This window comes from Cricetulus griseus, assembly GCF_003668045.3.
Source record: "Cricetulus griseus strain 17A/GY chromosome 1 unlocalized genomic scaffold, alternate assembly CriGri-PICRH-1.0 chr1_0, whole genome shotgun sequence".
NCBI classification, from domain to species: Eukaryota; Metazoa; Chordata; class Mammalia; order Rodentia; family Cricetidae; genus Cricetulus; species Cricetulus griseus.
In genome coordinates, this window is record NW_023276806.1 from 109,079,954 (window position 1) to 109,095,687 (window position 15,734).

The 15,734-nt window shown below is 37.9% G+C and overlaps 1 protein-coding gene across 6 annotated transcripts in view; it reads right to left on the minus strand.

Moving 5' to 3' along the window:
- The window catches only part of Larp1b (La ribonucleoprotein 1B), a 110,162-nt gene that overhangs the window by 80,838 nt on the left and 13,590 nt on the right, over positions 1–15,734 (minus strand). For 5 of the 6 annotated variants that reach the window (XM_027391921.2, XM_027391922.2, XM_027391920.2 and 2 more), the window contains exons 5-9: positions 11,424–11,564; positions 9,918–10,061; positions 9,386–9,551; positions 5,741–5,885; positions 1,443–1,617 (exon numbers count right to left, since the gene is read on the minus strand). In XM_027391921.2, coding sequence (XP_027247722.1) covers positions 1,443–1,617; positions 5,741–5,885; positions 9,386–9,551; positions 9,918–10,061; positions 11,424–11,564 — 771 coding nt within the window. Of the gene's footprint in view, positions 1–311; positions 909–1,442; positions 1,618–5,740; positions 5,886–9,385; positions 9,552–9,917; positions 10,062–11,423; positions 11,565–15,734 lie in introns of those variants that run through there. The other variant, XM_027391929.1, reaches the window with a different exon arrangement.

Here is a 15,734-nt window from a genome sequence, read left to right on the forward strand (position 1 = left end):
TCCTGACAAGAAGCATTTATTCTGGTTCATGATGATGGGCGTAGTAGGCAGGCAGTGCTTTCATGCCAATGTATGAAATACAATTTTCAAGTCAGCCACCTGGCTCAGAAGGTAAGGGCACTTGCTATGCAAATCTGACCACCTGAGTTTAATACCTGAATTCCAAGGTGGAAATAAAGAACAATCTCTCAAAAGTTGTTCTTTTACTTCCACACACACACCATGACACACATGTGCCCACACTCAAACACACATATCATATACATACAATAATAATAAATAAAACAATAAAAAGAAAAGCCCTTAAATAATAATTTTGAAGCATAAAGGAAAAATGCCCTTATTTATTTAACTTAAATTTCTTACCCCTTAAGTATTCACATTAATACATCTTATAGTACATGTGAAATATGACAACATGTGAGTTATGCAAAGTATACTATATTAAAGAGCAAGTCAAATAGCAAAGGACCTAACAATTTTGGAAATGCTACTCAATCCTCTCTTTTTCTGCTTTATTGATCTGGGCAAAGTATAAATGCCTGGAAACAAAAGATAGAATTTGCAGTATTTCCCCAATGATAACAATTAACTTTCCCACCACGAATGAAGTAGCCCGTGCAGCCTAAGCTAATGACATAGAAAGGAGAAGCTCCTACAGTAACAACAGCAGTCCTCTGGTCTGTCTCACATCATTATCGTAAAGGTGGTTATCTCCACTGCAGGCTGGCCCAACCTTCTCCACAAGGGGGTGGGCGTAGACATTCTTGCACAGAAGACAGTATGGTCACTCTCACTTCTGCAGCACGATTTGCTCTCATATTTACATGGTATTTCAGGGAGTCACCTACTCCACTGTACATTCCGATCATATGACATCCAAGAGCATCAGTAGATCATCACCCTGACTGAAAAAAGGTTAAGCACACATATTTTTCCCAAGAGCAATTATCTTTAAAATGAACCAGGCAAAAAAAAAATTCTTAACACTAATGTAGTTTTTGGAAACTCAAAAGAACCAGGTTAAAGAAAATCCCAACTATATTTTAGAATATGGGTTATTTTATATTTTCAAAACAAGATTAAAGTACCTTACTAACAAAAGTAAAGGAAGGCTAATCCAGTCTTGAGCACAATTTTTGGCTCTTTCAGTTTTACATGGAGAAAAGTGGCACTATATATAGTAGAATTAAAAGATAGGAAGAAAGCCCACAAAAGACAACACAGACGAAATCTAAGATCAAGAAACAGTAATAGACCTTTACCTATGATTCTGCATAATTATAGTCTAGCTGGGAGATAACATAAGTAATATTGGGAGGACCAGCAGTCATTTAATTAGCTTTAGTTTTCCCAAGAAAGCTCAGTAAACTACAAACAGATAGGCAACCTCATCAAGCAGCCCACTGTTACACTGTTTGCACTAGAAGAAAAGCAGTTACCTGTATGGGAGCCAAAGGCCTGGCCTGGTATGAACTCTGGACAATCAATCAACTGAGAGAAGTCTGTTTGTGGCACATTTCGTGGAGGAGGGCCTGGGATTGGCCATTTTTCTGGTTCTATCCTTTTCCTCATTTTCTCATCCACAATTTCAACTTCTGTGCTATCCTTCAGTGCCTGACAATAGACAATTTAAGCTATTAAAGTGACAATCAAAAGGTTAGTTATATGTCTTATATTTCTAATCTAAAAATTACAAGTTTCAAGTTAGTAGTCTGTAAATACAGTTAATGTGTCTAAAAATAACCATGAATTAGTTTTAGGAATAGAACAGATTTGTGGGATATATTGGCCCATGCCTGTAATCCCAGTGATCAGGTGCCAGAAGCAAAAGGATTGTGCCAAGTTTGAGGCCAGCTATACAGCAAGCTCTGGGCTGGCCATAGCTAATAACATATGTTAGGACCAAGTCTCAAAAACAAAAAAAGAACTCAGGCAGAGAGGGTAGGCAATAAATGGAGATAGATGAGGTTCTCAAAGTCATTCTAGGCTACATAGTTAGCTCAAAGCTAAGCTGGGCCAAATGAAACCTTGTACTTCCCAATTCCGGGTGTCAAAAACTAGTAAATGAATACAGGAGGCTGAGAAGTAGCTCACTTGCTATAGTACTTCCCTAGCACCACACATGTCCTGGGTTTGATCACAAGTACCCAGTAAAAACCAGGTATAGTGATGCCTGCCTGTAATCCCAGCACTCAGGAGGTAGAGGCAAGAGAATGAAGAGATGAAGATTATTCAAAGTTACATAGTTTGATATGAGTTCAACTCAAGCCTGGGCTATACAGACCCTATCTCAAGAAGAATGTACAGAAAAACAAACAAAAAAAGGCACACTGATTGTTAACAAGAAAACAAGTGGCTGATTACTGGCCAAAGATGAGTCAAAATCTGTTTGTTACAGATTCTGTGAAATTTATTCCCTATGTAGAAAACAACCTGTGGCTTTACATTCTATCATTAACAAATCAACAGGGGGAAATCAAGCTGAAAATAAATTAACAGGTTGAGTGTTGGTGGCACATGCCTTTAATACCAGCAGTCAGAAGGCAGAGGCAGGCGGATCTCTCTATGAGTTCAAGGCCATCCTGGTCTACAGAGCAAGTGCCAGGATAGGCTCCAAAGCTACACAGAGAAATCTTATCTCGAAAAACCAAAGAGAGAGAGAGAGAGAGAGAGAGAGAGAGAGAGAGAGAGAGAGAGAGAGAGAGAGAAATTAACTACTCATTATTCATGCTTTCTAAGAGATCCTGTGTACAATGATATTTTGGGGCACCCAAAGTTCTCTCTGACTAGCTAACCAACTAGATATTTTTTTATGATACAGTTATTAAGAAAAAATGGATGGTGCTGCACACCTTTAATCTAAGCACTTAGGAGGCAAAGACAGGCAGATCTCTGTGAGTTCAAGGCCAGCTGTAGGCCCTTGTCTCAGAAGAAGAAAGGAGGAGGAGGAGAAAGAAGAGGAGGAGAAGGAAGGAGGAATAAGAGGAAGAGGAGAAGAAAAAACTGAGCTAATGAGCTATCTTAGCTGGTAAAGACCTCTGCCACAAAGACGGATGACCAGAATTCAGTTCCTGGAGCTCAAATGGTAGGAGAGCACCAATTCCTACAAGTTTTTCTCTGACCTTAACACACACACACCATGGCTAACCATGTCTACCCATCTACATGCAAAAATAATGTCTGTTTGGCTTTTTTAAAATAGTAACTACTGGGGTTGGAGAGATGGTTCAGCAGTTAAGAGCACTGGCTGTTCTTCCAGAGCTCCTGAGTTTAATTCCCAGCAACCACATGGTGGCTCACAACCATCTATAGTGTGATTTGATGCCCTCTTCTGGGATAAAAGTATAGATGAAGGTAGGGTACTCATACATAAAGTAAAATAATAAACAAATATTTAAAAAATATTAACTACTAATGATATATTACACAGATCTATTCCTTAGTGCTGAAAGATATGTATCTATAAGAACCTCAGAATAAAGGAATGAACAGCCACAAATTCAGTAGATGAAAAAAAAACACCGGTTTAAAATGAGATTAAACTGGGCAGTGGTAGGCATGCCTTTAATCCCAGCAGTCCAGAGGCAGAGGCAGGTGGATCTCTGTGAGTTCGAGGTCAGCCTGGTCTACACATAGTTAGTTCCAGGCCAGGCTTCAAAAGTAGAGAAACCCTGTCTCAGAAAAAAAAAAAAAAGAGAGATTAAGTAACCTACAATTAAAACAGTTGGTAAGGTACAGAACCGGGATCCATTAGATTTAATGCAGATATCAATACAGAGTCTCACACTTGTAATCCCAATACTCAGGAGGCTTGAGGCAGGATTTCTGTGACTTTAAGGTGAGCCTGGACTACCTTTTAAAAGAAGAAACTGATCCATCAAATTTAGCTATGTAGACAATACTAAATCAGAGCAACTTATTACACAGTCCTAGGAATTTACCCAGCATAAATCAAAACACGTTTACATGAAGACCTCAGTCTTTATTCACATCTCCAAGAATGGAGCACAATCACCCATCAGTACATGGATACACCAAGGAACAGAAGAGTGGTCAGCAACATGAAAAAAAGAATACCAAAGCATGCAACAAAGCAGAAATCTCAAAAGTACTGCAAGAAATCTTCAACATCAGGAGCAGCTATGTGTGTTGCCTCACACTTGTAATACTAGCACTAGGGAGACAGAGGCAGAGGCAGGAGGATCCCAAGTTTGAAGTTGGCCTTGGCTATACAATGGAGAAAAAAAAATAAAGAACTTAGAAAGAAAGGCTACAAAAGTCTAAGATTTACTAATTTATATGGTATCTAGAAAAACCAAAACTACAAAAACAGATCAGTCTTTTGAGGGGCTATAAAAACAAAACTGCAAAGACCAAAGATCAGTCTTTCAGGGGCTATGTAGAAAAGAGATTGGCTACACAGGGACTGACATATATGTAGAAAAAAAGAATAAAATATGTTGAGTTTCGCCAGGCATTGGTGGCGCATGCCTTTAATCCCAGCACTCGGGAGGCAGAGGCAGGAGGATCTCTGTGAGTTTGAGGCCAGCCTGGTCTCCAGAGCGAGTGTCAGGAGTTTGAGTGTCAGCCTGGTCTACAAGAGCTAGTTCCAGGGCAGTCTCTAAAGCCACAAAGAAACCCTGCCTTGGAAAAAAAAAATGTTGAATTTCTAGTAGAAACAAGACAAAAACAGACTTAATAAATAAATAATAATAATAAATAAAGATAGCAGTACTATCACAACTAGAAAGGCTTTTTTCAATTAACCCTCCCTGACTAGCATGGTAGCCCACACTTGTATCCCAGTCCTTTGGTGGTGGAGGCAGGAGAATCAGGAATTCATGGCCAGCCTCAGCTCCACAGTGACAACCCTGCTTCTATGAATGAGCATGTGTATGTGTGTGTGCACGTATGCATGTGAAGGGGGAATTCCCAAAGCATATAAAAATTCAGTATTTAATAAGTAGGCATGCATGTTAGTTTAAAGCAATCTGAAAGAAGATTAAAGAATACTAAAGAAGGTTGAAGTTTTTCAAAGACAAGTTTTATAAAAACAGAAAAAGTTGAGATGTTCTCTGAAATTTAGGAAACTAGATTGACAACTTGTTATTCTTTTCTTGAGATGACAGCTGACCTAGAACTTATGGACTCTAGGAATTCCATTACCCCAGTTCTAAGTGGCTCTGCACCTCCATGCCTAGCATATCTCTTTAGGGGATGGGGGTGGAGAGGTTAATTCTGAGACAAGTTCTTGCTCTGTAGCTTAGGCTTAAACTTTCTAAAAGTGAGTCTTAGCAAACACCATAATCAGCATACTTTTAAATACATTTACCCAGTGTGTGTGTGTGTGTGTGTGTGTGTGTGTGTGTGTGTGTATTCACATATTGTGTACAATGCTGCTTTGCATATGCCATGGCGCATGTGTAGAATCAGAGGCCAACTTACAGGAGCTGGTTTTCTCCTTCCACCATGTTGTTTCCAGGGATAGGACACAGGTCTTCAGGGTTAGCAAGCACCCCTACTCAGGGAGCCATCTTAGTAGCCCACTTTTCTTTCTCTTTTTCTTTTTTTTCTTTTTTGCTACTCCTGGGGATGAAACCAGGACCTCACATACACTCTACCAAATGCTCTACCACTGAACAGTAGACTTTTCTTTTTTAACACTATTTTTCAGGGCAGTTTTAGGTTCCCAGGAAAATGAAATATAACTCAGATTCTTCTTTAAATGAATATTTACCTCTAAGATGAGATTAAGGTTTGTGGTGAGAGCTTGTACACGGTGAAAACCAGCAATCAGTGAAATGGGCAGGAATCCCTGCTCATCCATCTTTCTTCGAAGAAAGAAGTCCCGCTCCAAGTTCTCTGTGCTGAAGTAATACTCACTAAGAAAGGAGAGGACATGAGTTCATCCACTCATTCAGCAACATAGAGATATACACACTGCTTACAACAACTGCTACCAAAATATTCTCCTCTGGTTAATAATACTATCTTACAGGTTAAGCAAAACATACATAGTATAACATAGCACAGGACAAATATTAGACCAAGCAAAACCCTGCTCAACTGACAATTTCTCTTACACATAAGCAGAAACTGATTAAAAGCTAACACTATCAAGATTAACTTCACTTAAGTCTAACAACAAATTAATCTATTTGTTTATGTTATTATTCGGAATCCAGCCCTGTGCACACTGGGTAAGTGGAAAAATCTACAGCCCTGGATTTTTCAATGAGCCATTCATTCACTGAGATTTCATTACTAAGCCACCTCTATCTGCTTCATTTAAATACTAAATAACAAAACTAAACATCAGTTTTACTACCTCCCAAGTCATTCCTAATCACTACAGTTAACCTAAACAGACAACAGGATGGCATTATTTGGACCCTTAGCAACCAGCACACAGCTAAGTAAAGAACATGACAACACAGTTACATTTATATACCCACAATCATACATAGCTCCTAGAAGCCCAGGATTTGATCCTCAACATTTCAAAAACAAAGGGAAGAATGAATATAATGTAGCTAAGAAAGAAATATAAATGACCTTTCCCCAGACAGAATATAAACTGACACTGTCAGTATGACCAAAGACTATAAACTTCAAGACAAAGGTAAGTCATAAAAGAGACCCAGAAGAACAATATTTAATAAAATAATTTGGAAATCATACATTTAAAGTATAGCATCCATATAATAAAAAGACAGTAGGATTCGAAGACAAAGATCAGAATCCCAGACAGGATAAAAGAGAAACCCATGGTGACATAGCACAGCTGCCAATCCTACAGATTCTCAATTCCAGAGAAAGTTCAAAAGGCAGCAAGTTAGGAAAAGACACAAACTTCACATATTTTAGTGTAAAACTCCATTACTAAGTAACCTTGAGGTCCTTAGGACAAATTCTAACCTGGTTCTTCTAAGCACCTCTAAATAATAACTGGTTTGGGGTAACATTTCACTTATGGGAGGGGGACAATTATCCTACTTTTTAAACATAGGACATCTAAATTTGTCTTCTGTGATATTCATTCATAGTGAAAAGTTCTCATAGGGGCTATTTTACTGGCATCTCAGCAACACTAATAAGTATTTTACTCTTAAGTAATAAAAAAAAATCAAAGTTGTAAATTCTGGTTTTTACTGCATCTCAAATGCCTAATCACAATGACTCAGAATCTTGAAATGTATGAGATTATGAAACCTGGGACAGTATACTAGACATTGATGCAGTCACAAGTTAAAATTGTACTTCCATACAAATTCCTTAAATCAGTAATACGCTTCCCTTTAAATGTAATCAACTGTGAAGACCAAACTATGTAAGTAAATCAACAAATCACTATTAGCTATAGTCTATGCTGGATTACAAACATGCAAATCTGTATATCTGAATGACAAGAGACCATCCTCTCCAAATAAATTTAACCCAGTGTAGTGACTAGCTAGTACTTGGGAAGTAGAGGCAGGAAGGACCAGGAGTTTGAAGCAAGCCTGGGCTCCATGAGTGCCTATCACAAAAGGAAAAATAAAACTTAAAATGTATTATTGATATAAAAATTTTCATTTAGAGTCATGGAGACTACCCATTAGGGATAGTGAAGCATATTACTTTAAAATTTATTTCAACTACCTAGTTATTTTAGCTGGTTAGAATGTGGTACTATTAAAAACAAATTTAGCACCAAACTATAATGAAAACTTAAAAAATCCAAACCCAAATAGATCACTTTTCTAAGTACCAGACTAGAACACAAAGTCTAAAGAGCAATTCCTCAAAGCCACAGCTCCACTGAGCAGAGTGTGAACCAGCTTTCCTAAGTGATCCTCCACTGATGTTTGCCAAAATTCCTGCCTGAAATCCCTGAAACAACAAAAAGGAGTCATGACTCATGTCTGACACTTTGCTCAGTGTCTTTGGGGACATACATGTCCTACCTTAATAGCTCTGCATTCTATACTGCATGACCAGAAACTGTCAACAAGGAAGTAGCTCTGCTCCTCACACATATGAGCACGGTAGAGGCTGAATATCCTGACATGGAGTTACGTTTGTTCACTGTCAGATCTCAGAAGAGACCTAACAGTAAGTTACAAACAAAACAAAACAAAACAAAACAAAACAAAACAAAACAAAAAGCGAGAGACAGGAATAATGGTATGAGGTTGACAGTCACTTTCTGGCCATAAAAAGACCCTTTTCAGTTTTGTGTCAACCTTAACAAAGAAAGTAAGAACAAAATAAGCAGTTGTTCTGCACTGAGTTAAAGGCCATCACATCTACCACCAAGGCTACCATAGGTTCCTGGCTGATGCCAATGAAGAAATTAATTTCACACAAGGAATCCAGCTTCTTTTTTATAAAAATGGTTGTTTTTTTAAATGCTTATGCCTTCTCAAAGAGTCCATTTTCCTTTACCATGCAAGACAGAAAAATAATTAAGATTTTATCCAGTTTGTTAAACAAATCACTTGGAAAGGTTTTCTTTTTTTCTTTTTAAATCATTATAAACCTATCATCCAAATACTCAAAATGCATATTTAATACAAGAGGGCTAGAAAACAACTATTATGGAAAACTAAGGTCTGAACTAAAATATCCATTTAATAAGTGTCTCACAAAGAAATAAGAATATAAGTTAAAGAGCTTAAAGATTAAAAAACAGACAATGCAGAAATCAGTTATTATGAAATATTAAAAGACATTGGGCACCATTTTTATCATTTGCAAGTGTTTTTATTATTGTTATTTTTTTATATGAGACAGGGTTTTGTTCCATGTCTCAAGCTAGCTTTGAACAAATAGCAATTTTGCTTCACCCAGTACTGGAATTATAGGCTTGTACCACCCACACACAGCTCATTTACAAATTTTAATATAAACATCTATTTGCAAATGAGACACATTTTACTTAATTTTAAATAATATATAGAAGTTTTACAGTCTTTTTGATATTTTACTCATTATGCAATGATACATATAACACACACACACACACACACACACACACACACACACACACACACGTTTTTTTTGAGACAAGAGTTTCTCTGTGTGGCTTTGTAGATCAGGCTGGCCTCAAACTCAGAGATCCACCTGCCTCTGCCTACCAAGTGCTAGTATTAAAGGTATGAGCCACCCCTCCTCCCCCGCTTGGGCCTATACAATGATATTTTAACTAGTCTTAGGAAAATAACAAGAACATGGAGAAAAACTTGTGGATATTTATTTTGTCACTGTCTCCTAGAAAAAAATCAAAATGATATTCTCATTCTAATTTTTCTTACTGTTTTAGAAATATGATAAAATAGTTAAAGATATAAGTTTGCTACAGAAACAGATGTTACTGCCATCTCTGTCTATATCAACTTACATTTGGCGCTTAATGTACTCTTTAAGCAGTGTTTCTTCCACAGGATATACCTGCACACCTGTGCCATCATCATAGTAATACATCATGCTGGTGTTAAGCTCTGTGGGAAATGGTTGATCAGTTCTTTCCCCTGGCTCTCGATAACCATATGAATAATCAAAGTTCACTGGACACAAAGTAAAAGAAAAGAGATCACAAGTTAAAAAACAAGTAAGCCATAACTGTAAAGAAAAATCCAAACTTAAGAACTTCAAACACAAAACCAAATTTACTGTCAAACCAAAATAATTAACAAAAACATTGTGCAAAAGGGCCAGTAAGATGACTCGGCAGGTAAACCAAACCTGATACCCTGAATACAATCCCTGGGTCACACATGGTAGAAAGACCCAATACACACACACACACACACACACACACACACACACACAAGAAAACTAACAAAATAGAGGGTAATATGAAAAATGAGAACATTTGCTAACTTTTTTCAAAGCTAATCCAACATAGAAAAAAAAAAAATCTAATGTCATACATCTAGGGTTTCCTCGACCTCGGCCTCTTCCCCGGCCCCGGCCTCTTCCCCGGCCTCTTGCAGAACCTCGGATGGTACCACCCTCACTTCTCACACTGGATACTTCATCTTGATCATCTCTCTTTTCTCTATCCCGTCTCCAACCTTAAAATAAAAATTTTATACATTCAAATTTGTAGTAAAATTATAGGATCACCTCTATGAAAGATAGTAATTACCAAGTGCACACCTTTAATCCTAGTGCTCAGGAGGCAGAGACAGAGGCAGGCGGATCTCTGTGAGTTCGAGGCCAGCCTAGAGTGAGTTCCAGAACTGCCTCTAAAGTCACAGAGAAACCCTGTCTCGAAAAAACAACAACAACAAAAAGATAGTAATTACCTTCCCCCCATTTTTCTCCTTGGATTTTTAAAATCTTTTATTTATTCTTCAATAGTTTCATATGTGTTTACAGTGTATTTTGATTATAGTCATCTCTAATCAACATTTTTTTTTTTTTTCAGACAAGGTGTCACTATGTAACTGGGGTGAATTACAAGTACTCCCTACAGGTACCATGAACAAGAAAATAACAAGCAAAACAAGAATATACAAATAGCCAATGAACATAAAATACAATGCTTCATCTGATTGGCCCTGAGGAATGAGCCACCTATCCAGTCTGACAGGCATTTTAACGTCCTGTGATATCAACTGTTTTGTTTTGTTTTTGTAATATAGAGCATTACAAGTGCTATCTTAGCATTCTACAACTGAGGTATGCTATGTGGCCTAAAATGCTGAACAAAACAGAAGAGCCATGACAGTGTGTACTATTAGTGAGAGCGAAAACATCAACTTCAAATTGGAATAATCCAATCATTATGAAGACCAATTATAGAGACAAGGTTTTTCAACCTCATACTTTTGATGTTGGTGAGAAGAGGGTGAAATGGAGTTACCTTGTGTGCTGTGAGTTCAAGGTCAGCCTGGTATACATAAAAAGTTCCAGAATAACAATAATAATCTTATTATCTTTTTAAAAAAAAATCATTGTCAGGAAGACAAAGAAAAAGAACTGTTAAGACAATGATGGAGATTAAAGAGAAAGATAACTAAAGTGATGTGTAATGGGAAGACAGAGGGCTGTAAGAAAGACTAGACGCCCAGAGTGATGGCACCTTTCTGTAATCCTAGCATGTGGGAGGCTAAGGCAGGAAGATCACAAGTCTGAGGTCAGGCACATGATAAGTGCCTGGCTAAACCCAGCTAAGTAGTGAGATCCTGTCTCAAAATATAAAATAAAATATAAAGTTAAAATAAAACCAAAATTGGACATAAGGTTAACAGTTACACTGCTAACATTCAGCTTTGTTGGTTAAGTGCCATAATTACACTATTCTTTAGATATGTCTTCTGAAGGTATGTAGGGTTAGAGATTTGTCTGCAGTTTACTCTACACAGCTCCAATGATAAAACACTAAAGCTATGTTCACTCCAATTTCATGGCACTCTTGAAATGACACTTACTTCTTGTATCACTTTTCCTATTACTGTGAGCTGGTTTATTTGCTTCAGGTTGACATCTAGAGCTGTTCCGGGACCCAGGTCTTTCCTGGCTGTCTGGTCTCACGTCATCCAAGTGGAGTGGTACCCATTTGTGCTTATTAGCTTGAAGAAACAAAACAAAATAATTTCATGACAATGTAAATATTCATTAAAGCTCTGCAATTCTGAAAGCACTCTGAACTTTTAAAGATTCAGCTGCCTTTAAATGGATTATCTACAGATTACCAAAATAATCCTTTCCCATACTTATAGACTTATCCTTGATAAGTTTGTGGAAATATTTCAAGAGAAATAATATCAAGTGAAAGGCCAGCAATTAAAAACAAATCAAACAAATACCCCAGAGGCTGGGGATATGAGTTCATTAGTAAACACTAGCTGGCCAAGCACCAGGACCCGAACTTCACCCACAGCAGCCACATCAGAGCAAGGCTTATTTATAATTTTAACACTTAAGGTTGAGGAGGTTGAGACAAGAGGATCCCTGGGGCTCACTGTTCAGCAAGTTTCAGGTTCAGTAAGAGGTAAGAGAACCCATCTCAAATAAGACAGAGAGAGCAACTGGCCTTTTATATACATATGCATTCACATCCACATACCACACACACACATAAACATACAAAACAAAACCAGGGACTTTGGTTTTAGAACACTGTCTGAAGTAATAATCATTTGTTCATCATTACTACTAAGTGGTTTCTCAAAGCATAGGAATAAGCATAGGTGCTTCCTCTCTGACACAATAATCTTTACAGTTATTATATTACAGCTGTCACAGATACAATGAAACTGAGAGAACCTGGGCAAAGTGGCTCATGATGCCTATAATTCTAGCATCTGAAAGGCAAGAGGAAGTTCCAGACTATCCTGAGATACACACCAAAGTTCTAAAGGAAAGAAAGTGGTTGTGATGTTAATTCCTTTTCCCCAAGACTGGATTTCATTATGTAGCTCTGGATATCCTGGACCTTGCTCTGTAGACCAAGCTGGCCTTGAACTCACAGAGATTCACCTGCCTCTGACTCCCAAGTGCTGATATTAAGGTGTGCATCACCATTGCCCAACAATGATGTTAATTTCAACTGTCAATTTGAAAGGATTTGGAATCACCAAGGGAATGAGACTCTGGATTTAAAGGGATTTTTTTTCTAGATTCTATTAAGGTGGGCCTTACTTAACAGTGGCCAGCACCACTGGGCCAGCTTTAATGGGTTAAAACATAGGAGAAAGAGGCAAAAAAAGGAGAGCAAACGCTTCATGACTGGGGGTGAGATATAGCCAGCTGCCCCAAGTTCCTGCCTCTATGGCTTCCCCACCATGTAGGTATGTATCCTTTAACCATGATTCAAAATAAATCATAGCATCAGGAAAAGGAGCTAATCAAGTGTGGTAGCTAGTTCAAGCCTGTAATTCCAGCATGTTAGTGTTGAGGCAAGAGAATTAATAGTTCAAAGATAAACTGAATTCATAGAAAGACCCTGCAGGACAAAGGGAAGATGACTGTTGGGAAAAAGAATATATGGCTGGCAAGATGGCTTAGCAGGTAAAGGCACCTACCAAAAAACTTGATGTTGCAGAATATTTGTTTACACTGTGAAGATGTACCTTTGTCAAGGCACCTTCTGGTTAGTTTAATAAAGAGCTAAATGGCCAACAGCTAGGTAGCAAGGCTAGGTGGGACTTCTGGGACTCTAGGAAGGGTGGAGATGCAGACACATGGAAGAAGCAGGATGGACAGTAAGCAACAGAATGCAGATTAAAATAAATGGGTTAATTTAAGTTAGTGGGACAAGTCTAGGCTAAGGCTGAGCTTTCATAATTAATAATAAGTCTCTGTATTTGTGAGTCTGTAGTCAAACTACAGCCTGACTGAGTTTGATCCTTAAAACCTATATAGTATAACGGTTAAGAGCACTGGCTATTCTCCTAGAGAACCCTGGTTCAATTCCTAGCACCCACATGGCAGCTCACAGCTGTCTATAACTCTAGGGGATCTGATACCTCATGCTTATAAAATAAAGTTAAAAAATTATTTTTTAAAAAACTCATATAGTAAGAGAAAATTGACTCCTGCAAGTTGCCTTCAACTTCCACATGTATTCTGTAGATGCACACAGTTATATATGTGGTGATGGTGCATGCCTTTAATCCTGGCAGAGGCTGAGGCAGGCAGATTTCTGAGTTAGAGGCCAGCCTGGTCTATGAATCTACTTCTTAGACATCCAGGGCTACACAGAAAAACCTATCTCAAAAAACCAAACAAACAAACAAGCAAAGCCTTAAAGAGTATAGAAAGCCCGTCCCATGCTATCTGCCCTCCTAACCCAATCTCATGCTTGTCTACTTTATCTTTTTTGCTTTTCAAAACAGGGTCTTGGTCAAGACAGGGCCTTGGCTAACTTAGTACTCACTAAATAACATAGGATGGCCTCAAACTTGCATTCCTCCTGCCTCTGCTTCCCACATGAATGATAGGTCAAGCTCTTTGTGTATGTATGTATGCATTCATGCACATGTGTCATAGGTTCATGTTGTACATGAAGATCAGAGAACAACCTTTGGAGTCATCCTCAGAAAAACTATCCCTTTCCTTTGAGACTAAGTTTTTCGCTGACCTTTAGGTCACTAATTATGCTAGATTGGCTGGCTGGTAGGCCCTATAGAACCTCCTAAATTCCAGGCAGTCGGGATTATGTAGAGAGACCATGTCTCAAAAAAACCAAAATAAATAAAAGAGTAAGTAATAAAGTAAAACAAAACAAAAAACCCAGCATGTGCTTGATTTGATGAACTGTTTTCCCATGCAAAAAAAAAGTGCTCCTGGTTGGGCAGTGGTAGTGAATTCCTTTAATCTCAGTACTCAGAAGGCATAGGTAAGCAGATCTTTGTTAGTTGAACTACAAAGCTTGTATCAGGACAGCTAGGGCTACACAGAGAAACCCTGTCTCAAAAACTAAAAATAGGGGCTGGAAAGATGGCTCAGAGTTTAAGAGCGCTGGCTACTCTTCCAGAGGTCCTGCATTCAATTCCCAGCAACCACATGGTGGCTCATAACCATCTGTAATGAGATATGGTACCCTCTTCTGGCCTGAGGGAATACATGAAGACAGAACACTATATATATATATATATATATATATATATATATATATATATATATTAATTAAAAAACAAAAACAAAAATAAACTAAGAAACCAAAAAACTAAAAAAACAAAAACAAGCCAGGTGTTGGTAGTGGACTCCTTTAATCCCAGCACTTGGAAGGCAGAGGCAGGCAGATCTCTGTGAGTTCAGCCTGGTCTAAAAGAGCTAGTTCCAGGACAGCCTCCAAAGTCTCAAAGAAACCCTGTCTCAAGGAGGAGCTGGATCCCTGGGACTCACATTGTGGAAGGAAAGAACCAGCTCCTGCAAGTAGTCTTTTGCCCTCCTGCCCCCATAGTAAAAAAAATAATATAAATTTGTCAATATTATCTTCTCCATTGAAAAAACACATACACAGTAGGTGCACAATTCATAACTTGCATATTATCTAAATTTATCTACCTATATATAGAACACTAGACATAAGTATTGACCAATAGATTTCAATTGAAGCAACCAAAACAAAGACAAATTTTAGAGCAAATTGACAAGTCTTTCATAACTATGAATTCTAGATAGCCATGAAGACTATCATATATATATAAAAGCAGAAAAAAAATGTTGAGCAGTAAGGCAGTTAATGAACAGGGAGAAAATTTTCAATACTTGCTTATTCAGTTCTACTGCTTGTAAGCAGTCAAGCTTTGCTCATTAGATCAAAGGAGTCTAACCTTTAACTCAACAGCTAAGATTATTTAATAAAAGACAATGATTCAGCCAGGTATGGTTGTGCATGCTTTTAATCCTAGTACTTGGGAGGCAGAGGCAGGAAGATGTCTGTGAGGCCAGCATGGTCAACATACCAAGCTCTAGGACAACCAGAAATACATAAAAAGTCCTGCCTCAAAAATATAAATAAATAATTAAGTGAAAGACAATTATTCAAGTAAGTGCTTAGTATATGATAATTTGGTATTGACAATAAAGTTAACTACCAAGTGTTATACCATCAAATGTACCTTAGTGTTTAATTTCACCTCTGCAGAGTAAATGCTTCAGTGCCTGTTGCAGAATAATCCTTTTTGTACACTGTGAATAAGTATTACTCTCATTGATTTAATAAAGAGCTGACTAGCCAATAGCTAGGCAGGAAGATGCTAGGTAGGAGAATCAAAGATAAGATGCTGGGA